At 38.3% G+C, this 24632-nt stretch overlaps 1 protein-coding gene across 5 annotated transcripts in view; it reads left to right on the forward strand.

Moving 5' to 3' along the window:
* LOC308669913 (copine-8) overlaps positions 1 to 24632 on the forward strand; it is a 72306-nt gene that overhangs the window by 36650 nt on the left and 11024 nt on the right. Inside the window, exons 7-16 of one of the 5 annotated variants that reach the window (XM_081330922.1) lie at positions 41 to 106; positions 3972 to 4035; positions 5479 to 5582; positions 7861 to 7965; positions 11848 to 11889; positions 12975 to 13050; positions 14767 to 14859; positions 16979 to 17040; positions 21364 to 21410; positions 23568 to 23749. In XM_081330922.1, the coding sequence (XP_081187048.1) occupies positions 41 to 106; positions 3972 to 4035; positions 5479 to 5582; positions 7861 to 7965; positions 11848 to 11889; positions 12975 to 13050; positions 14767 to 14859; positions 16979 to 17040; positions 21364 to 21410; positions 23568 to 23749 (841 nt within the window). Of the gene's footprint in view, positions 1 to 40; positions 107 to 3971; positions 4036 to 5478; positions 5583 to 7860; positions 7966 to 8651; positions 8700 to 11847; positions 11890 to 12974; positions 13051 to 14766; positions 14860 to 16978; positions 17041 to 21363; positions 21411 to 23567; positions 23750 to 24632 lie in introns of those variants that run through there. The other 4 variants (XM_081330923.1, XM_081330924.1, XM_081330925.1 and 1 more) reach the window with 4 other exon arrangements.

The following is a 24632-nucleotide window of genomic DNA, read 5'->3' on the forward strand; positions in this document are numbered from 1 at the left end:
TAAGTCCGTGAATAGTAAAAGTAAGTTATCTGTTTGGCAGATTGAATCTTCCTTGGTGGAACCTGGTTGCCAAAGTAAAAATGGCTGATCTAAGTAGGCTGAAACAGTGTGTATTTGTTGGTGGAGGGAGACTAGCTACTGCTTTCATTTGGAATGATTATGTATTGTTGCATAGATATGCTTTGATGTGACATTATATATTGCTGTGGGACTGTGTGTGATACCTTTATTTATTTATTACACTTACATGCTACCCATCTCATTCTGCAAAGTGACTCTGGTACATATTGCTGCTTATAGTTTATAGTCACTTATTGTGGCTGGATATCTTGTCAAGTGCTGTACAGGTAGTCCTCATTTAGCGACTGACTCATTTGGTGACCAATAGAACAGTACTCAGAAAGTAACTTTGCAACCAGACCTCGTACTTACAACCTTTGCAAGTCTATAGAGCAAAAGAAGAGCTGAAGTACAGGTTGTCCTTTTGTACAGTGGCAATGAATGAAGGGAGTTTCAGCCTATTGCCCAAAAGTACAGCCTTTGCAACAGCCTCACGGTCATGTGATTAAAATTTGGGCACTTGGCCTTTGTGCCCCACCGAATCCGGCTGCAACTCCTGCCGCCTACTGATCTCTGCCCATCTCAGCCATTCACCAGCGTGCATAAAATTACTATGGATCTGGAGGCCTCGGCCTGCTCACTGGCTATTTCTCCCTACCTCATCAGGCCCTCTCTCCGCCCCACCATGTCCTGGGCCCTCTCCCATCCAGTCGTGCCTGGTTCTACTTACCTTTGCCTTTTTCTACAGCTGTGGATAGGCAGGCTCCGCCAATGCAAGGAACATCTATAAAGCTAGCATTTGGGATCTTTGTGAAAGCTAGAAGACACGTTCTACTCTTTCGAACCTTCCAAGAGATCACGATCACGTTTCTGGTTGCACCTCCCATTGGCTGTGTGCACCTGTTAGTAGCTGCAGAAAAAGGCAAATGTAATTGGACTTGAATATGGTGGGGTGAGTAGAACACAAGGGTGTCCTGGCCCGAAGAGGTTTCTGCATACTGGTGGGTCCCGTAGCCAGCCAAGGCCTCCTAGCCCATGGCAAGTTTCCACATATCAGTAAGCACTGGGCTTCCCAGAGTCTCTTACCTCCTGAGGCACTGCAGAAAAAGGCAAATGTAATTGGACTTGAATATGGTGGGGTGAGTAGAACACAAGGGTGTCCTGGCCCGAAGAGGTTTCTGCATACTGGTGGGTCCCGTAGCCAGCCAAGGCCTCCTAGCCCATGGCAAGTTTCCACATATCAGTAAGCACTGGGCTTCCCAGAGTCTCTTACCTCCTGAGGCACTGCAGAAAAAGGCAAATGTAATTGGACTTGAATATGGTGGGGTGAGTAGAACACAAGGGTGTCCTGGCCCGAAGAGGTTTCTGCATACTGGTGGGTCCCGTAGCCAGCCAAGGCCTCCTAGCCCATGGCAAGTTTCCACATATCAGTAAGCACTGGGCTTCCCAGAGTCTCTTACCTCCTGAGGCACTCCTGCATGATGACCGCAACTGGGAGAGCTAGGATTGAGGTTGTTGAGTGAAGTCACAGTGTCTCATTTAACAACCACTTCACTCAACAGCTGAGATTCCTGTCCCCAATTGTAATCATAAGCAGCCACTTAGTGACTGACTTGCCAGTCCCAATTGTGGTTGCTAAACAAAGACTATCTGTACTGTTATGCCAGTCTTAATGCTTATATGTACTGGGCCCTTGCATGTTGTCAGCATGTAGGACGTCTTTGCTGACTATCTGTATTTGTGTTTACTGCATTCCTGCACATCCTTATTTCCTATGGTGCTCTTTTTAGGCAGCATGTTTTCATATGTTGCAGTATTTATATATACAACTTATACACAATATGCATAATCGTGTCTCAGTGTCATTTTTCCTTGTTTACTGCCACATCATAATCTTAATCTTAATTCCCTGCGGCATGCTCCTAAGTGTTGCTTTGTATATTTCCATGGAATGTTCTCTGTTTTATTGTTCTGCTTTCTTTGCTTGTTGCATGCTTTCGGATATGTCTGAAAGAAGGATTGGACTGTGTAGCCTGACTTTGTGTTAATTTTCACTTTTTGGTTTGATCCATTTTGTGCTGCTTACATCGTTTCTGAGACCACTGCTATATTCAGTTGCTTTGTAGCCTCTAAAATAATAGATTATGTGGTAGAGTTACTGAAAATCTCTTCTCAGCCTTAATTTCCCATCATTGAAACAAACAAAAAAACTGGTCTTGAATTATGTTTTAAGCTATTGGACAAATTATGGATATAAAGAAGTAGTCAAAGATTTTTTTAAAAAACTTATATTATTAGACATTCAATGGGGAATATTGGGCAATTATTTATCCATTTATTTGGAAAGTAACAGAGGTCGATAAATATAGTGAGTCAAGCAGTTCGGCCATCATTGTAAAATAAAAGTGTTCTTCGCTGTGTTCTTCCTTCCCTGTCATCCTATAAGACCTTATTGATTTATTGGCTTTTCCTAAAGGTTGCATTGTTGTAAGGTGTTCTGGGGAATGTGAATAATATTAGTACACCAAACATTGGTTCTGAATATGATTTTTCTATCACTGCACAAAACTGTCCAATAGAAGTTTACCAAGTAGCTATTTTATTATAGATAATGTATTATACAGGGGGAAATGGGGGGCAGTGGCTCAGCAAGTAAGACATTGAACTTGTTGGCTGGAAAGCCGGCAGCCCAGGTTCGAGACCTGAGCGCCATCCAACACCTACCAACTTATCAGTAGATAAATAGATACCACGTTGGTGAAAGGTAACAGGACTCTGTGACATCATGCTGGCCACATGACCGTAGAAGTATCTTTGGACAGTGCTGGCTCAGTGGCCTGATGAGAACCAGCCCCTATAGTCAGCAGTGACTAGTGGAGTAAAATCTGCAGGGACTTCTTTATCTTTAATATTAATGTATCATACACCTGCTATAAGGATGTGTTGTGGTTGTTAAAGCAGAGGTCCCCAACCATTTGGGCACCAGGGACCGGTTCCGTGGAGAGAGGTTTTTCCACAGACCGGAGGGTGCATGATTTTGTGTGCTGCCTGCATCCCACGAATGGGGCTTTGCTTGTTTGTGTGGACTGGTTGTTGGCATGCCACGAACTGGTACTGGTTCACGGACCGGGCCTTGGAGACCCCTGTGTTAAGGTACTCACAACTAGTCTGATTTTAAGTGCATTAAATATATAAATTATTTATATATTTGCAGTCTTCCCTAACTGAAGAACATTTTCTCTTGCTCTGCTTTATATAAGCAGGAAAGATTGTTTTATGTAATCACACCATCATTGCTATAGATTTTTTTTTAATCTTTGATTTTTCTTTCATAGTAATTTAAATGTATTTTTGTATTGACGTATGTAGAGTGTCTCTTCCTAAATGTAATAAATAAATAAACAAAGCACTTGTGATACATTCAGCACAGTATAAGTGCTGTGAATATTCAACCTACATCCTCCCACTTTTTAAAAATTAGTTATGTTGGGTTTTTTTTTAAGAAAAAGAAATCAAGAAAATCTTCACTTTAAAGAAAAGGCACTTTGTGTCCCAGAAAGCAGAAAAATGGTAAACTGACACCCATTTTTTCTATGCCATGTAAGGCATGGACCTACCCTACTAAGTTTGCTCGCAACTTCTCTGTGAGCCTATCTTAGTTGATTAGCTCCAAATACTACATTTGAAGCATGGGAAAAAATTAAATTCAAGAATTGTAGGTCAGTAGTACATTATCTTTCTTTTTTCTTTCCTGTCCTCTCAACTAGGGAAAAAGTACGTAGGTACGTTAGTACTATTGAACTGTATATGAAAGAGCAAACAAGTCTGATAAAAATTACCTAATGTTCTATTTGTTTGGAAACTTTCTTTACATTTATATTTCAGTTACTTATATGATTTTTTTTTTACAGAGGAATTCCTGGGAGAAAATGTGGCACAATAATACTGACAGCAGAGGAACTGAACTGTTGCCGGGTAAATTAATAATTTTGGTTCACTGTCTGGCATTGCCAGTCATTATCTGTCAGCTCAACCTTACATCACAGGATTGTTGTAGGGAAAAATAGAAGGAAGGCACGTGGTACACAGTGCCTTGAGCTAATGGATGAAAGGTAGGGAGGGAAGGAACTAAGGAAAGTGTTGTCTAATAGTTAACTGGAATCAATAAAATCACTTTCACCTTTGACTATAATTACTTACAGTAGCAACCAATTCCCTAAAAAGATAATGGCTCTCTAAAGTTGAAAAGATTCACTAGGACCAGAAAAATAAAAAGTTCAGATCTTAGCCCCATCATGCTATGATTAGATGTATCCTAGGAGCACTGTTTTGTGCTTTTCACTTTTAATCTTTACATTGGAAGTATCCACAAACCAAAAGAAGCTTCTTCTGAATATCAGCGTTATTTTCTAGATGACCGCTGAATTACAATCCTATGTCATCGCATTATGAGCTACTGCAAATCCACAGGATTGCATCATGATTGGAAAAGCAGAAGTCACCTGCTCTCCGAAATTATCTAGCCAATGGTGCCAAAAGGAAATATATTTATCCAGCTCACAAAAGAGAGACAGGGAGAGAGAGCACACACTGCCTCTTTGGGGGAATATTTTTTGGTGATGCCTTCACAATGGATCCTCTAGCAGTGGCAGCGGTAATGGTAGCATGGCCTCTGGCTACTTCAGTGAAGAAGGTTGCTGACCTTGGATGCTTTTCTCAATTTGGAATTATCTTGGGGCACGTAGCAACATTTCACTCCATATCAAAAGCACTCTGATGTTTGCGTTCAACAATCTTTATTTCTGAGAATGAACAGGAAATATCACAATTTCAGCTTGTTATCTGCCCAGCTACTCAAAAGAGAATTCAGAAATTCACTCTTGCCCCCCTGAGCCGTGATAGATCCTGCAGTAACCACTCAGTCTGATATGTCTGTTTTTCCATATCACTTGTAACTTTTCCCCTTTGCTGTTACCTTTTTGTAATTTTTCTGCTGCGGTTTTCTTATTATAATTAGTATATGCTCTTAACATCTATTTCCATTCTTAGATGATACCACAGGAGGGCAAGATAAAAACTGAAAAAATAAAATGATATTCTGTGATATGGTAAAATGAGTTTAATGGTATATATATAACTGGCAGAAAGGAAAGAAATCGTCTCTCCTAATTCGTAGTTTGGTAATGAAAATAGTGACCCTGGGCTTAAAAATGTACAATACTGTTCTATTCTAGTAATAAAAATCCAGGCAACTAATAAATGTTTTGAAGAACTTTTTTTCTTTATTAGCTTTATTCTTCATTCTAACTTTATTCTAAGTTATTAGTAAATTAAAAATTAAATTGTGCTTATTATTCTTTATGTAAATCATCCTCCATACGATTTATGAATTAATGTTTCTATTATTCTTTTTTTTAGGAAGCTGTTTTGATGCAATTTTGTGCAAACAAACTAGACAAGAAAGATTTTTTTGGGAAATCTGATCCCTTCCTGGTATTTTTCCGTAGCAATGAAGATGGCAGGTAGATGTTCTCATTCATTCTGCTAGATATTCAGTCTTAGAAGCTTTAATAGTGATTATTGGATTCTCTTTGTAGTCTATGAAAAATTTCTCTTTACTTTCATAGAGTTATTAGCTTTTCTTTATGGATCGATAACCCTCTAAATTATCTCTGTAAAAAACGGTACTATCAATAAGAGAGATCTAGGTATTTCAGTGGACCAGCACTTGAGTATGAGCAGGCAGTGTGCTGCGGCTGCCAAAAAGGCCAATGCAGTCTTGGGCTGCATCAAAAAAGGGATAGCATCAAAATCATGCGACGTTATAATACCATTTTATACTGCACTATTAAGGCCACACGTGGAATACTGTGTCCAGTTCTGGTTATCACAACATAAAAAAGATGCTAAGACTCTACAAAGTGTACAGAGAAGAGCAATAAAGATAATAAAGAGGCTAGAGGCTAAATCATATAACGGTTGGAGCTAGTATGTCTAGCCAATCATAGAGAAGGATTTGGGGGTGGGTGGGCATGATAACTGTCTTCTAGTACTTGAGGGACTGTCATAAAGAAGAGGGGATTGGTTTATTTAATAAAGCACCAGAGAACAGAACAAGGAGTAATGGGTAGAATCTTGTTAAATAGAGATCCAACCTAGAAGTAAGAAGAAATATTTTGACAGAACAATTAATCAATGGAACCGCTTTCTTCTGGAGTTGTGAGTGGTCTATCACTGGAGATTTTCAAAAATAGACTGGACAACCATTTGACAGGAATGGTATAGGACCTCTTGCCATGGGCAGGGGGGTTGGATTAGAACAGGGCTTTTCAACCTTTTCACTCATTGTATCACTTTTAGGATAAGGCAATGTCCGAATACCACCAGTCGCCCAGCAAGGTGTCAAAAACCTGACCAAAAAAAAGGAAAAAATGATAAAGTACAGGTAGTCCTTGACTTACAACAATTCACTTAGTGAGTTCGAAGTTACGACAGCACTGAAAAAGTGACTTATGACCATTTTTCACACTTATGACTGTTGCAGCATCCCCGGGGTCATGTGATTTACATTCGGATGCTTGGCAACTGATTCATGCTTATGACGGTCACAGTCCCCCATGGTCATGTGATCACCTTTTGCAACTTTTTGACAAGCGAAGTCAGTGGCCGGGGGTGGGCAGCTCATCACTCAGTTTGCAGGGTGCCTGTGTGGGGGGAATCCATGGGTCTCTGGTGGAGGGGGGTGGGACTGGGGTGGGTGCCCTCCTTCCTCCCTCTCTCCCATTGTTCCTTCCTTTCTTTCCTCCTTTGTCCCTTCCTCCTTCCCTCCCTCCTTCCCATTGTCCCTCCCTCCCTCATGTTGCAGGGTGCCTGTGTGTGGGGGGGAAATCCATGGGTTACTATTGTGAATGGGCAGGAGGAAAACCATACTTTTCAATAGGCATGTTACTGTTAAAATTCTGAAGGGCAAATATCCCTACCTTTCTTCTTTCCTTCCTTCCTTCCTTCCCTCCCTTTGTCCCTTCCTTCCTTCCTTCCCTCCCACTGTCCCTACCTTTCTTCTTTCCTTCCTTCCTTCTTTTTCTTTTTCTTTTAACTTGATCGTATTTGAAGAAGTTCTTTTTATTCCTCCACCAACCTCGGTTCATTCTCAGCAGTTCACAATTCTGGGCTTCTTCTTTTGTCACCTTTTTGTTTTCCCAGTTCTTCCCTAAGATTTTTGGGTTGTTTCTTCTCTTCTTTTCTCCTCCATCCTCCGAGCAATTGTGCTTTCCACGAGTCCAACTCCCCCACCCCACCCCACCCCACCTTGTCTCCTTTCCCCATTGTTTCCTCTTGCTACCAGGCACTCTCGGTTTAGGAAAACCGCTTTCTGAAGTCCAAGATAGGGAGGTATCAGACACAGTCACGCTTCCATTGCAGTTGCCCTTAAAGTCCCGAAATTGGGCTTATTTTGCTTCCATAAAGATCGTTCTTTCCCACGTGGGCTTTGGCTGCCTCAGAAGATGCGAGGGGCTTTGCTCCTTATCGGAGACGCACAGAGGGAGGCCAGAAATCCACCCTCCGATAGTGGTGTTGGGTGGGGGCAGAGCCTGCAGGGAACTCTTTGGAGGGAACTCGCTACCCGGCTGACCGGCCGCCTCCACGGCTCCTTCCCCGGGTGCTTCTGCACTGATCATGTATTTTTTTTAATTTACAAATGTTCGTTCAAACTATGGGACGTCGCATTTTTCAGAGTTTGTTCTCTGATGGCAGACACTGAATAAATAAAAAGTAAAATAAATATTTTGTTTGTTTTAGTTTCACAATCTGCCATAAGACAGAAGTTATAAAGCACACTTTAAATCCAGTATGGCAAGCATTCAAGTTATCGATCAGAGCACTTTGTAATGGAGATTATGACAGGTAAGTGAAGCTGTTTTTGTTTAAATGTTTCAGAATGCTTACAAGTTCATTCACTTTAGTTGAATCCTTGTAAAAACCTTTCAAAATCCTTTTATAAATTAAGAATTCATAATAAATATTAATATGTTATTACTTGTTAAACATAAATACCTGACAATGCAATCTGAAGTACATGTTAACTTAGATGTAAAACTAATAATCCATAATAATAATAATTCATAAGACTACAGCCTAAATGAAATATATATCATTTTTAGTATAACAATAAGTGCTACTCTTTCCACAGATGATTGACAAGCAGATAAAAATCAAAATATCAGGAAACAAGAAGTTACTGCTGCTAGTACACTAAGATATTAATTACTACTCTGTAATATTAAAAAGTAAACATTGATGATTATGCTTTCCTCAAGCCAAACTTTTATTAAATTTTATGGAAATGTCTTCTTGCTTAAAATAGATTGGATAAAAATAAGACTAAGAAACTTCAACAGAATACATGGTACTCTCATTCATTTCCTAACATCTATCATATCAAGAGATAGGAATCTTGAGTACCACATTCAGTGCTTCTGATAAATAAACTCGATTTAGGTGATTGCCAACATTACTGATACAATCGCTACTTCAACTGATCTATCTTCTCTTCCCCCTTTGCCACCTTCAGTGTGAAACTTCAGGCTACATTATAAGCCACAGAATGGAGGAGGAAAGTTTCAGAGCAGTCTGTCAAGGTATTCTGAACTAAACAAAGTGAAGAAAAAATAGCATTTGCAGTTGACAAAATGAGTTACATGTCTGCATAGAAAATCTGCTGGCTTTCCTTTTCTTCATTTCATTGTCAGAATAAAGTTTTTTTTTCCCAAATCAAAGAGATAAATTAATTATAATATATTTTCAGTGCAGAAATGCTGAATTATATAGATTAAACTTAATTTTTTTTTAAAAAAAACACACAAATACTTAGGAGACTTGTTCAGTCTCACATATTTGTCTCTGGACACTTGGCAACTTCAGTTAATATGCCAGATTTCTGCTTTCTTAAAAAGGCACAGCATTTTCACTAGCCAGTTTTCTTTGCTTTTTATAAGTGCCATCCATTATGGAATGCAAAATATTTATCTAGTGCACAAAAAAATCACTAATTTAAAAGTATGACAGAACAATTAACCAGTGGAACAACCTGCCTCTAGAAGCTGTGAATGCTCCAACACTGGAAGTTTTTAAGAAGAGACTGGACAGCCATTTGTCTGAAATGGTCTAGGGCAGGGGTGTTAAACTGACGGCCCGTGGGCCGGAGCATCACGGAGAAACCACGCCCGTCCCATTGCTGGCAATGGGAAAAAGTTCCGATACATCGCGCGACGTCACGTGACGTCGCGAGTTTGACATGTCTGGTCTAGGGTTTCCTGCCTGAGCAGAGGGTTGGACTAGATGACCTCCAAGGTCCCTTCCAACTTTACTACTATTATTATTATTATCCTATGAATTGTTTGGGTGTAGTTTATAAGGTAATACTTCTTTCAGTATTTATCTAGACAAGTACAAGTACAAATTATTATACTTGTTTAAGTATAATATGATTGTTTAAACAGTTTGGTTTTGCATGGAAATTAGTTGTGAGTCTCAACCAATTTTCAACTGAAACAGACTTGAAAAAGGTATGGCCATGTCTGTAATATAAAGTCTTTGATTTTGGAGAACTGATAGCAATAATTATTAATAGACAATATATTGTCTATTATAAAATTAAGAAATACCATGAAATAAGAACTAAAATATTTTGTTTTGAAAGCAGGCAGTTCAGTTAAAATTATGGGTACAGTTCAAACAAGCTGCTAAGCTTGTAAGCCGCCCTGAGTCTTCGGAGAAGGGCGGGATATAAATGGAATTAAAATAAATAAATAAAATAAAAATAAATTGACATGGACTAGAAAGAGTATGCTAACCCAAAATGCTCATATATTCTGAGGTTTGAAATATATAGCATTCTGCTCCTTCATTTTGTGTTACATTGAACTTTAAACTTATGGTTAACCAGTGCTTTTTTTGTAAAAGAAAAAGGTGCCGGAACTCACACATGTCATACAACCCGCCTTGCCTACCCTACAAGGTTCCATCAAAAAAAGGTGCCGGAACTCCGTTCTGAGCGTTCTATGAGAAAAAAGCCCTGTGGTTAACCATATATGTAGACAACATTTGACATTAGTGACTAAATGTAGCTAGACGTAATTCCTCAGAAGCAGCTTCATTAATTTATTATATGCCTCAGCTGCCTTCCTCAGTAAATTCTGAGGAAGGCAGCGATAGTGACTACAAATGATATATTGATGTTTAAGAACCCAATCTGGACAAGCTGATAGGCTTCATCTGACTTGAAAATGAGAAAGAGGTAAAAGCCATTTTTAACAACATTGATTTCTTTATTCATGACACAAATTCAATGACACATTCCTTCAGAGAAACATTCCTTCATCTTTTCAAAGTAGAAATAGTAGTATAGGCTGTGACCTCTTATGAAGATATCTGCAAACCTGAGTCTGAGATCTTTATTAGTCTTACAAGATGACTGTAATTTATAAACTGTGGCTTCCTATTAAGCAAGATGGTTAATGTTGTATAATATTCATTATTGTGAATGATTACTATCGTGAAGAATTTAATCCTGTCCCTAAAATATTTCTCTGAGAGTAGATCCAACAATCCACATATTTCCAACTGAGTGTTCTTTTAGTATATTATAAAATGTCATATGGATAGTTTTATGTACTCTAGCAGCAGTATCTGCTACATCTGCCTGTCAGTCATCTATGGAATGAGAAGTTGGGATAACTGGACCTACCCTCAGAGAAATGTGTTTTTCAGGTAGGGAAAAATCTCTTATTATTTTTTCACTTAAACAATTTGATTAAAAATATTTTGTTTCATTACACTTATGTAGTTTTGTTCATCCACCATTTCTTTGCATTATATACCTGTAGATCCTTTTACATCCTACCCATGCTTATTTCTCCCTAAGTCATAAAAATATTAGAATGACTGCTAAAAGTTACCAAATAAATGAGAACAGATATTGAATGCTTTTTGCCAATGACTGAAGATTTGGTTGTTCCCTATCCATGTATTAATTTATTTGTTTAATTAAAAAGTTTAGTATTTCAGTTTTTTAAAACACAAAATATGAAATATTTACAATATCTCATTCCTTCATTACAATAAAATTTAGGTTACATAGACCAGTTTGGGGGAAATAGTTGTGTTAAAGCCAAGTGTTTGTTAAACTTGTATTTATGTCAGTCCAGTCAACTGATGTAATTTATGTCATTTGCATCAGTTTACTTCATTTATTTTTTACCATTTGTATTATGTATATAATTTTATGTAAATTAAGTGAAGCACATAATTATATAAATGATATCAATAGATGTAAATGACATATATTAAAGCAGCTGCCTAGACTGTTTTGAGAATAGTGGATTTTATTATTTTGAAATTAAATCTCACCTGAAATTCTGTCTGTTGCATCTGAAATCTGCTGAAGAGGGATCTACAAAACTGAGGTTTTACTGTATCTTCTCCCCTGTGGTATCTTAAGTTTGGATACCCATGTTTGGAAGTAAGATATATATTTTTTTCTCAGTCAAACAAAGAAAAATTGGCTAGATCTTTGAGTAACTACAGTAGTTTGACTTTAAAAGTTTTTTATAATGATTTTAGATTCAATTATATATCATCTTAATACTTGCCTCTTAAAAGGTATCTTGAGAAGTTTATAAATGAATTATATTGCCCTCTAAATTTGAGCAAAATGGCTGGCAGTGATAGCACAGTTCAAATAATTGTATTTTTTACTCTAGAATGTTTTCTTTATTTTTTTTACAGAACAATTAAGATAGAAGTGTATGACTGGGATAGAGATGGAAGGTAATTATTATATGCACTTCACTAAATGTATAGATAGAAGATATAGCATTACCTATATTTTTAATGCTAGCTCTTTGGGGTGTTATGAAGGTGCATTTATCAATTAATTTGACTGTAACCTTTGATGGGAATATGCATATTAATAGAAAAGACATGAATTTTAGCAGCTCTTACTGCTTGACGTTTCCTTACTTTTGCTGTCATTTATGCACACATACACAAATACAAACACATATGTGCATACACTGTACTTCTACACTGAGCATACTGGTGTGTGAAAAAAACCCTTGATAAAATGCATTTGCCCCTTCATGTTTGAGAGGCATGATTTGCATTTTTATTTCTTTTAGCACAGGGAACCCCAACCTTTTTGGCACCAGGGGACCAGTTTCATGGAAGATAATTTTTCCACAGACCGGGCTGGGTGGTAGTTTAGGTTTTCCTCGCTCGCCCACTGCTTACTTCCATCTGTGTGGCCCAGTTCCTAACAGGCCATGGACGCGGGGGTTGGGGACCCCTGCTTTAGCAATTAGTTAATTTTTGAAAAAATGCCTGATGTGATGGTATTCTTTATCAAGAATCAAACTTTTCTCTCTTTGATGCTTTTGACCCTTCTTTAAAAAAAAAAATAATGACTTAATAACCAAACTTTTGACTCTTTCATTTAAGTATACATACATTTCTCAGCTCCATTAACTGCTCTGCCTCCCTGTCCAATTAGTGGTTATTCCACAACCTAAGCATTTTATGGGTCACTGCCTTAATTGTCTCTTGGCCCGCAGCCCTCTAAAATTTGCTACTTCAAACATTAGCACTGTACTTTTTGAACAGAATCTTTAAAGTTTCTTGATAACAGTGTGATATTACAGAAGATCAGCTATGGCCAAGTGCAAACCATTGAGAATATGAACATGGGAAAGACCTGTGCTTTTATTATTAAGCGTATAGAGATTTGAAATGCTGAAATCTATACTCTCCAAAACTGTGAACAATTTATTTAAAATAACCTAGGCAAATATATTAACATACAATATGTCACTGTAATGCTTGATTCTACTAATGTAAATATTTCTTTCTGTTTCTAGTCATGATTTTATTGGAGAATTCACAACAAGCTATAGGGAATTATCTAGAGGCCAGTCACAGTTTAATGTTTATGAGGTAAAGAGTTAAATTAATCTCTCTCTCTCTCTCTCTCTCTCTCTCTCTCTCTCTCTCTCTCTCTCTCTCTCTCTCTCTCTCTCTCTCTCTCTCTCTGTGTGTGTGTGCGCGCGCGCGTATTTCCTTATTTTAAGAAATTAATACCGTATATACTTGAGTATAAGCCGACTCGAGTATAAGCCGAGACCCCCAATTTCACCCCCAAAAACTGGAAAAAGTTATTGACTCGAGTATAAGCCGATCCACCGTTCTGCAAGCCTCCGCCGCCGGCGGAGGCTGGATCCGCACTCTGCAAGCCTCTGCCGCCAGCAGAGGCTCGATCCACCATTTTGCAAGCCTGAATACACAGGAATACCCTGTGTGGCCGCGGCTCTCGGGGAAGCCCTGGCTGCCCGCTTCCTCGCTCCACGCTGCCATTCGGGGCCCGCGCGTTCCCCGGGCAAATCGCGGCGCCCAGCAGGCGAGGAAACACGCCCGCTCCAGTCGCCCCCCCTTCCCTCAGGAGACGCGAAGCAAGTGACCGCCCGGAGCTTACCGAGGACTTGCGCGCGGCCGAGGCTTCGGTGCTTCCAGGATCGCGCGCACCTCTCCCAAGCCGCCGCCGTCCGGAGACCTGCCGAAGTTTGGGGAGGTGCGCGCGCACCTCCCCAAACCTCCCCAAATGGCAGGTCTCCGGACCTCTGCGCCCTGCCTGCCTGCTTCTTTCCGCTGCGGAAAGAAGCAGGCAGGCAGGGCGCGGAGGTCCGGAGACCTGCCGACGTTTGGGGAGGTTTGGGGAGGTGCACGCGCACCTCCCCAAACCTCCCCAAACTTCGGCAGGTCTCCGGACGGCGGTGGCTTGGGAGAGGTGCGCGCGATCCCGGAAGCACCAAAGCCTCGGCCGCGCACAAGTCCTCGGTAAGTTTTTTTGTTGACTGGAGTATAAGCCGAAGTGGAATTTTTCAGCCCAAAAAGTGGGCTGAAAAATTCGGCTTATACTCAAGTATATACGGTACTTATCACCTCAAATCTTCACTTAAGGTTTATTTGAGAAATTGAGAAAAAGTAAAAACAGTCTTTGGCTGTTGTCCCAAAGGTGCTTTTTCCAAAAGGCAGTGGGACTTTCTTTTCTTTTTCTTTGAAAATATTTTGCTTCTCATCCAAGAAGCTTCTGAACTGAAGATGCTTCTTGGCTAGGAACAGCATGTTGGAAACCAATAAGAAATTGATCTGGCTGGATAGAGAGATGCTTTAGGTTGTATGCCAGTTGCACCCAATTCTTGCTCTGTTCACAGTTATGACTATGCCCTAGTCATCTCCAGATTGGACTGCCGTAATGTGCTTTACATGGAGTAGCCTTTAAATAATATCTGAAAGTTTCAGCTGATATAGAATGCAGTGGTGCAGGAAGTTATGTGTACTCCTAGGATAACACATGATACATCTCTGCTCTGTTTGGTGGATTATTGGCCAGTTTTCTTCCACTGACTTTCTCATCCCCTCTCTCCTCTCCCTGTTACTTCTTACTTTCTAGTCCTTCTTATAATTAACTCCAAAGAAAAAGATATAGTAGCAGCCAAGGAGCCCATGCAAATTCATCTTTGCTTTTGAAAAGCTAGTTGTTTGGGGAAGTGTGTATAGTGGATGTTAAAGGGATTCAGTTGCATTCTAAAGGTGTATGAAACAAGGAAAAACTTGCATTAATATTGAATATACTTTATTTGCTTATCTTCCTAGGTAATAAATCCAAAGAAAAAAGCAAAGAAGAAAAAGTATGTTAATTCAGGAACAGTTAAGTGCCTGGTTTTTATTACCACGTTTCCCTCCTTTGTATGTATCCTGAAGTAAGTTATGGTTCGTTGCAGTCAGCCAGATGTGCCATTTTTGTCTGCCTAACAAGTCCTTCCCAAGGACTTAGGATAGGTAGATGTGGATGTTTTATGGTGTTAGAGATATTGTTGCAGGATGTAAGTTGTTCTGAGCAATTGGCTGAAGTTGAATTTGTCAGTATTATTATTTATTAAATTTGTTTGCTACCCATCCTGTGTAAGCTGACTCAGGGCAGCTTACAACATTAAAATAAAACTATAAATATATAAATTCACATTACAATTACTGCAGTTAAATTCTGAAATAATTTGCGTAAGGAGCCTCCAAAATTTATCATCACTGAATTTAGATTGCTCAAAATATTAAAAAAATAGTAAGACTTGGTCTGATATAGTTTTGAAATTTTTACTTAAGAGTTAACATAGTCTGGTAAAGTGCTTAGAAATAAACATAAAGCCTGAATTATTTTCTGACTTAGGAAACTTTGATTTCCTAGAAGTTAAATTATCAATAATAAAATTCATATGTGAAAATCTGAAGCTCTTTCATTTATCAGAAGCTAATAGTTCCTCCAAAACATTTCAGAAATTTAATATAAATGGCTTAGTTATTCTGAGGAAACAAAAACAGATAACTGTACTACTATTCTTATTCACATATATGAAGTGAAACTAGGAATAATAACCTTATACTTTGAAGGTTTTGTCTCGCCATGTTTTCTTTTGCTATTTACACAGTTGGCAATCATTAATGCTAGGCCCAGCAGTACTTTTAAACATTAATTTAGGAGATAATCCTGGTAATCTCTGAAAACAAAAATGCATGCATGCCTTCGGATAGAAGCTTTATTTCACTCATTAATCAATAAAGGTACATTCAATAAACTGAACAATACAAAAAAGTATGCTCTAACAAGAACTATTAGCAACATGTAGCAAAGCGTTGCTATTTTTAGAGAAATAAACTTATTTTAATTGTTTAATGGATAATAGAATAAAAATTGGAGTACTTTGAAAATTTAAATAAAAGGGGTAAACTGTTATTGTCCCTGTAGAACTTGGCAATACAGAAGAACATGGGCTGCGGTTTCTGTGGTATCCATATCATAGGGACAATACTGGGTTTCATATGGGATTTTCCTATATTTCCCTTTCAGGACAGCAGTGTAGAGAGTATTAAATTGAGTTAAAATAAGGCTCTCCTAAATTGGGGAACAGTAATTTATGTAAACATGAGGCTGGTTTAGGCACTCATTAAGTAATTTGCAAGGGACACAGTGGCTCAGTGGGTTACGATACTGAGCTTGTCGATCAGAAGGTCGGCAGTTTGGCGGGTCGAATCCTGAGTGACGCGTAGCAGAGTGAGCTGTTACTCGTCCCAGCTTCTGCCAACCTAGCAGTTCGAAAGCACGTAAAAATGCAAGTAGAAAAATAGGGACCACTATGGTGGGAAGGTAACAGCGTTCCGTGCGCCTTTGGAGTCTAGTCATGCCGGCCACATGACCACGGAGACGTCCTCGGACAAGCGCTGGCTCTTCGGCTTTGAACCGGAGATGAGCACCGGCCCCTAGAGTTGGAAACGACTAGCACGCATGTGCAGGGGAACCTTTAACTTTACCTTAAGTAATTTGCAATTATATTATTAGAGAAAGTAGCAATTTCTGTTGATTTCTGTATCTATGATCCTTTGCCATAGTATTGATCTAGTTTGATCTGACCATTGGTGATACCATAGATACTCAGTTTCTTTTGGATCACTATTTCCCAGGAAGTTTGAAGTTGTCTGCCAATATTGCAAGGGTCAGAGGCATACAGTCTGAGTCCTTGCTTGCATTGCAGGAATTGATAGGTGAAATCCTCCAAACAGAGCTGTCAATAGGGAAATGACAGGACTCTTCTCAATAGTTGTGGATTTTGTAAAGTGGAGAAAAAAGTTGTTACTGATACATACCAAGATCACACAAAATGTTTCACTTTACTGTATAACGGAAAGTTTTAAATAAATATAAACTTTTCTAATTTAAAACAATATTTCAGTATTCTAAAAATAGATGTTCTTTATCTATATGGCTGTTTTGAAAATCAATGTTCATTAGTTCTTATGTATCATTTACTCTCAGGTAACTTTACTTTCCTTCCTAGTGGAAACAGAAGTTTCATTTCTCGACTATATTAAAGGAGGGTAAGTAAATACTCCAGAAAGCTGATTAAAAACTAGATTTTGCATTAAGAATAAAATAGGAGCATAAATTCTTTGTACTAGTTTCTTACAGAGATATTGTTTTAGGTATAGTTGTCTCTGTCAAAGATGTAATACTACTAGAATATGTTTATTAGGACATGAAGAATCAGGAATAATATTTTTCTTGTAGCAAAATGATAAATCCATTATAAAGAATTTCAGTGACTTCTGTATCAAATGCAAGTTCTATTTATATTACAAGGAATGTTCAAATTTATTGTGCCTCTCCTACTGCTGTTTATATAAGGGCTAAAAGCAATTCCTTGTGGTATCAGCCTGATGTAGGTACCAGTCTTCAAATCATGTGAGAACTAATTTCAAACAGTAAAAGAGAATATAACAACTTAGGAGTTTTGATTGTTATTATAAATATTTTGTAATTATATTATTAAGAATATTAAATAAATAACATATGCTGTGTGGTTCTCTCTGACCTTGGTTGTTTACCTACAGATGTTTCATTCCCAAACAAGCTAACATCATCAGTGCTAGAAGGGAGTGGGGTTTATTAAGTTATATTAATATGGGAGAACGTGGTTCATAAATGCAACTAAATCAATAAATTATCAACCACTTGATAAATTTAAATGTTAAACTATCCATACAAATAAAAATATGTAGCAAAAAACTAAAAAAGACAAGGTTTCAAAATGTATAATAAGTACCGTAATAGTAAAGCAATAATAAAGCAAGTAAATAATAGTAAAGCATAGCTTATCATTTTGAGCATGTGTTGTTATGTCCTAATTGAATTCTTCACGTGTGGATCTGGTTGTACATGCCTAACAGTACTCCATTTTAAATCTTTCAGAAATTACAGATTACAGGGATTGTTACACCAAGTGGTTTTGCTTTGGTTTCTTTTGGATGATTGTGTAGCATTTAACCTAAACAAGGCTTTTTGAAATCTGAAGGCTTGTTTTTGCTTTCTAACATTTAAATTAAAGGTAATAGACATGTAGTATATGGTTTGTCTTAATATATGTACTATCTAGATGAGGATTTATCTGTAATAGGCCTCTACATTTTAGTGAAATGATGCACGTTTCACTTATAAATTAATTTTTAATAACTATTAAAGTTACAGGAACTGGCAGATGTGGTCTCAGAACCACTGAACTATATTTTTCAAAGATCCTGGAGCACTGGGGAACTACCAGAGGACTGAAAAAAGAGCTGATGTAGTTCCCCTCTTCAAAAAAAAGGGGGGGGGGAAGTGGACCAGCAAAACGCTATATAATATAATAATATATTTGTACTTCAGTGAGGCATTTGACAAAGTAAACCCCTTGTGAAAGCTTCACAGGAGGCGGGGTCTGGTGTGATTAATGCTTCCCTGCAGGAGGGGTAGCATTTTAAGGAGTCATTGCTGGGTTCCACCCTGCGGGATAATTTTTAACATGTCTCCAATCTTCCTTTTTTGGGGAAGGTTGTTGAGAAGATTGTTATGCAGCCGTCCAGAGGTTCCCGGGTGAAACGAATTATTTAGACACCAATCAGGATTCAGACCTGGATATGGAATGGAAACGGCGTTGGTTGCGCTTTTTGATGATCTCTGGCAGGAACGGGATGGGGGTAATACATCCATCCTTTCTCTACTTGACTTCTTCGCGGCCTTTGATACCATTGACCATGGTATTCCTTTGGAGAGACTTGGAAGTGGGAGGCTCTGTGCTGTCCTGGTTCACTTCCTTTCTCTATGGCCCCTCTGTCAATATTGATAGGAAGTGAGAGGTCCATCCCTCATCTACTGCTTTGCAGAGTGCCATAGGGCTCATTACTCTCTCCACTTCTGTTTACAATCACCGTGGATGGAGATATCAGCAATATGCTGTTGATACTCAGCTGTATGTCTTGGCCCATGGTGAGTTAAGAGATGCCATGACCTCCCTCTTGCAGTGCTTGGAGGCTGTTAAGGGCTGGATGGGGAGCAACAGGCTGAAACTGAGTCTTGGCAAGATCGAGTGGCTCTGGATCCGGGGATCTTTGGTCCTTGGAGAATTGCCATCTTTGGTTTTGAATGGGGTGACAAAGGAAGAGAAAACTATGCCAATCTATGATATTTCTGTTCATTTATTTCAATATGTTGATAATAAACCCAAGTAATAGTTGTTTGGTCATGCTACTTGCTGGGATATCTTTCCTTTGTTGACATTTATTACTGTAAAAACCAGATTAGAAACACAAGTTAAGATAGGCAAAAAAAGTGGTAAGTGAGCACTTGTCCACCCTAGACGAGTTCATGTCACAAGGACCGGATGGATTACACCCCAAGGTTATGAAGGAACTGGCAGATGTGATCTCAGAACCACTGAACTATATCTTTCAAAGATCCTGCGGCACTGGGGAACTACCAGAGGATTGGAAAAGAGCTGATGTAGTTCCCATCTTCAAAAAAGGAAAAAAATGGATCCAAGAAACTACAGACCTATCAGCCTGACCTCAATACCTGGGAAGATTCTGGAAAAGATAATCAAACAACGAATCAGCGAACACCTAGAGGCGAACAAAGTCATTACTAAAGGCCAACATGGGTTTGTCAAAAACAGATCATGCCAGATAAATCTTATTGCATTCTTTGACCAAGTGACAAAATTAGTGGACCAGAGGAATGCTGTGGATATAATTTACTTGAACTTCAGTAAGGCGTTTGATAAAGTGCCACAACCTACTACTTGATAAAATAGAAAAATGTGGGTTAGACAGCATCACCACCAGATGGATTCAAAGCTCGCTGACTGGCTATACCAGGAGTAGGCAACCTCGGCTCTTTTATGACTCATGGACTTCAACTCCCAGAATTCCTGAGTCAGCAAAGTTGAAGTCCATGAGTCATAAAAGAGCCGAGGTTGCCTACCTCTGGGCTATACTCAGCGTGTGGTCCTCAATGGAACTGCATCTACATGGAGGGAAGTTTTTAGTGGGGTGCCCCAGGGCTCTGTTCTGGGCCCAGTGCTCTTCAACATCTTCATCAACAAGTTGGACGAGGGGATAGATGGGGAACTCACCAAATTTGCAGATGACACCAAGCTGGCAGGAATAGCCAACACTCCAGAAGACAGGCTTAAGATACAGGAGGATCTGGACAGACTTGAACACTGGGCACTATCTAAAATGAAATTCCATGGTGAAAAAGTAAGGTTCTACATTTAGACAAGAAAAACCAAATGTACAGGTATAGTATAGGTGGTATCTTGCTCAACAGTAGTAACTGTGAGAGGGATCTTGGCATCCTAGTGGACAATCACTTAAATATGAGCCAGCAGTGTGCTGCAGCTGCCAAAAATCCAATACAGTGCTAGGCTGCAGTAACAGAGGGATAGAATCAAGATCACATGAAGTATTAATACCACTTTACAATGCCTTGGTAAGGCCACACTTGGAATACTGCATCCAATTTTGGTCAGCACAATGTAAAAAAGATATTGAGACTCTAGAAAGAGTACAGAGAAGAGCAACAAAGATGATTAGGGGACTGGAGGCTAAAACATATAAGGAACGGCTGCTGGAATTGGGTATGTCTAGTTTAATGAAGAGAAGAGTGAGGGGTGACATGATAGTAGTGTTCCAATATCTCAGGGGCTGCTACAAAGAAGAGGGAGCCAAGCTATTCTCCAAAGCCCCTGAAGGCAGGACAAGAAGCAACAGATGGAAACTAATCAAGGAGAGGAGCAACCTAGAACTAAGGAGAAACTTCCTGACAGTTAGAACAATTAACCAGTGGAACAACCTGCCTCCAGAAGTGGTGAATGTTCCAACACTGGAAGTTTTTAAGAAGAGACTGGACAGCCATTTGTATGAAATGGTATAAGGTTTCCTGCCTGAGCAGGGGGTTGGACTAGATGACCTCCAAGGTCCCTTCCAAATTTATTATTTATTTATTTAATTTATTATTATTATTATTATTATTATTATTATTATTATTATTATTATTATTATTATTATTATTATTCAGTATATTTGTCTCAAATCACATGGATTAATCCTTTGTAAGGGGATTATACTTTTAATTGTGATCAGCATATTTAAAAAAAGGAATATTCCAAATATATGACAAAAGAGTATAAGTGCATACTCTTTTGAATGCCATTTTCATAAAAGATCTTTCTAAAAGATAATAAGTTTAATTTTTGATCAATGCAGCTTGAAATTTATATATGGGAACATTTGTAATTAAGTATGTTTTATTGTTTTTTCTTATATTCCTCGTAAACTAAACCTCACTCTTAAATAATTTGCATTATTAATGTTTTTTTTTAATAGGACTCAAATCAATTTCACCGTGGCTATTGATTTTACAGCTTCAAATGGTAAGAGTTGTGTTGTTGGGGCATACCATACAGTTTTCTAAACATTTCAATTGTGGGAACTATTTTGACGTTATATGCTTTCATTTTGGCTTAATGTATTCTAAAAGCTTAATGCAAGTAAATTACAGTGGTTTGGAAGCAAAAGTTCACTCTCTAAATAGAAAAGCGCTAATGGCTTCATTCTGCATATTCCCACATTATGCTAAGGATTTCTCCATCTTAATAGCCATATCTTCAGGAGGGAGGAAATAAAGTCCTTTTATTGAAGACATTTCTGTCTATAGAAATGTGGATCAAAGCCAGTACATTCAAACTGAGAATGCATTATTAAGCGCACTAGAGAGAGTTCTTTTGTCTTGTTTGCTGTGAAAAATGCTGTGCTGTATTGCAGTAACCTAGCATTCACTGCCTAGATTCCTTTCTGATATATTATTAGAAAAAGATGGGAAGCCTTGGTTACTGAAAGCTTTTAATTATCTTACCCATGAGAGGCTATTAGACTGCTATTTGTTTTTGGCATTATATGTTTATATTCATTTTTATATGCAGTAAAAATCAAGTCTAAATCTAGGTTTGCATATATCTATACAATATGGTTATATTTGTATGCAATTTACTGTATGGTGTATACCAACAAATATTTAGGCTTGTTTTATAAAACCAGAAAACCATGGTTTGATTTGATTAAAAAAGACATGAATAAATCTAGATCTTGGAATCATATGATGCCTCCTTTTCTTCTTTCTATCAATATGGCTGGAAGGAATAGTTTTATTAATTACACTTGCCATATATTATGAAATATAAACTGTGCTCCATTTTAATTCTTTTATTTTTAATTAATTTGAAAGCTTTTGTTGCTTATTTTTGTTCTCAAAATGAGCTCATGAAGCCTAGCAGAAAATTAAATCAAGTGGTTGGGCTAGAAGACCTCCAAGGTCACTTCCAGGCATATGATTCTATGGCTCTTCACATAGGAAGTTCAAAGTCATCCACAGAATCTAGTGCTTACAGTGAAATATGGACATCTGTTATGGGCGTAATTGTATAAAATTTTAGATACTGTTCATAAAGACATTTTTTAAAAGTTCTCTTATTTTTAGAACCTGAAACAGGTTTATCTGCAACCTTTGATTTAGAGATAAGTTTGGCTCTCAATCTCCATTTCTCTATTTTGGTGACTATACATTTCTTTTGAACTATTGCTGCACAATTTTCAAATTTAGCAAAATTAAAATTGCCATGATTTAATATAATTTTTAAAAATGACCAAAGCAGTATACCTGTGTGCCCATTTAGCCCATTATATACTTACATTGAATACAGTAAAAACATACTTGAACAAATACTTAACTTTGCTGTCCACATTTTGAAAACGTTGTGTAGCTTTTTCATTACTAACAAATTTATTGTCGAAATCTGTCTTACTCACATGGAAAAGAAGGCAGCCTTTGATGGAATAATGGGGAATTCAGTTCTGTGTGGAAGTTGAGGGCAGAAATAATCAGAAATATCTATTAATAGTAGAAATATCTGTTAAGAAAGTAGCAATTAGAGAGATGCTTGCTCCTACAGTCATACCTTGGTACTCAACTGCTTTGAAACTTGTTGAATTTGGTACTCAAAACATATTTTGACAAGACAATTTTGTCCTGGTAGTCGTTGTTTGTTTGATATTCAACATGCAAGCTAAAACTTGTCAGTGTTGGTTGCTGGATGACTCAATACACTTTCCAGCTGAAACAAAAGGTCATACATTAGTCCTGCAGTAGCTCTTAACCTGTGCACATCCCCTTGCGGTCTTATCTTAGCTTGTGGTCATTTTGTGTATTTTTTTCTGATCAATACAGAACAGATAAAATGAAGTTTTATTTAATCTAAGTATTCATTTTTGGGCTTATTTCTTATGTAAAGTAATGATATACAGCCCTATCTTTTTACACGTTGCCTTAAAAATGTACATTGTCTTTGGTTTGGAACGCATTTAATTTATTTGCATTATTCCTTATGGAAAAAATTTGGTATTTAATGTTTTTGGTACTTGTGCCTCCTGAAACCAATTAACAACCAGTACCAAGGTGCCAAGTATAGAGAACTATATAAATGTACATATAAAGTCACATCAACTAAACATCCTCTACATATATTTTAAAACAGGTAACCCTGCACATCCAACCTCACTTCACTACATGAATCCATACCAACTGAATGCATATGGCATGGCATTAAAAGCAGTCGGTGAAATCATTCAAGACTATGATAGTGACAAAATGTTTCCAGCTCTAGGTTTTGGTGCAAAACTGCCCCCAGATGGAAGAATATCTCATGAGTTTGCCTTGGTAAGAAATATATTTATTTGCTTGCATGTTTAATTTATAAGTCACCCATCTCACTATTAAAGCAACTTATGTAGCAGTAGTTGTTTTTTAAAAAAAGAACATGTTCAAAGATTACACATTCTTATTTTGCTTCTTTTATTTTTTTAAATGTACTGATTTGATCATCTCCAGGTTTACTTGGCCTAAGTATTAAGGAGAGATGCTAAGACTATAAAGTTCTTCTATACGGGTACAATGCCAATGAGATGGATAGCTGTCTGACAATAGCAGAAGAAATAGGCCTGTAGGGTCAAATATAATTCTGAGCCCTGAGATGTTCTGTTCCAGCCTATGACCGGCCCTGTTTGTGTGTCAGGGACAACCCCTTTTTCCTTTTTACAGTCAATAGGCTGGAAAAACCCAACCCAAATTTATTTACATTTCAAACAAAAAAGCAACAGAATATTTCCTTCAATAAATGAATCAAAATATCAAACGAGTCAACAAACAAGAGTTAAACAGAAGTAACAAGAACAGACCAGGATTCTCTTACAATGTCTCCAAACGGTTGCCTTCAGCAACCAGCCCCGCCCACACCTTCCCCTTTTATTATCAGTCCCAAGGCGTGGCTTCTCACTGCCTTCTCCTCCTCTCACTGAGTTGCCTCATTGATTTGCTCTGCTCTGCTCTGCTCTGCTGGATTGCCTTCTGCTTCTAGCGTCTCTGAACAGATTCAGCTGTGACTCTTCTGAGTCCGACACCTCGTAGTCACACAGCTGAGCCTCATGAGGAACATGACTGGAGGGGCCAGGCTGAGAGTCCCGCAGTGCATCAGAGCCTCCCTCTGACACCAAAGGCTCTCCAAACCCCTCCTCCTCCTCCTCAGATTCATCGGACTCAGCTG

Source organism: Vipera berus, assembly GCF_964194415.1.
Source record: "Vipera berus genome assembly, chromosome: 6".
NCBI classification, from domain to species: domain Eukaryota; kingdom Metazoa; phylum Chordata; class Lepidosauria; order Squamata; family Viperidae; genus Vipera; species Vipera berus.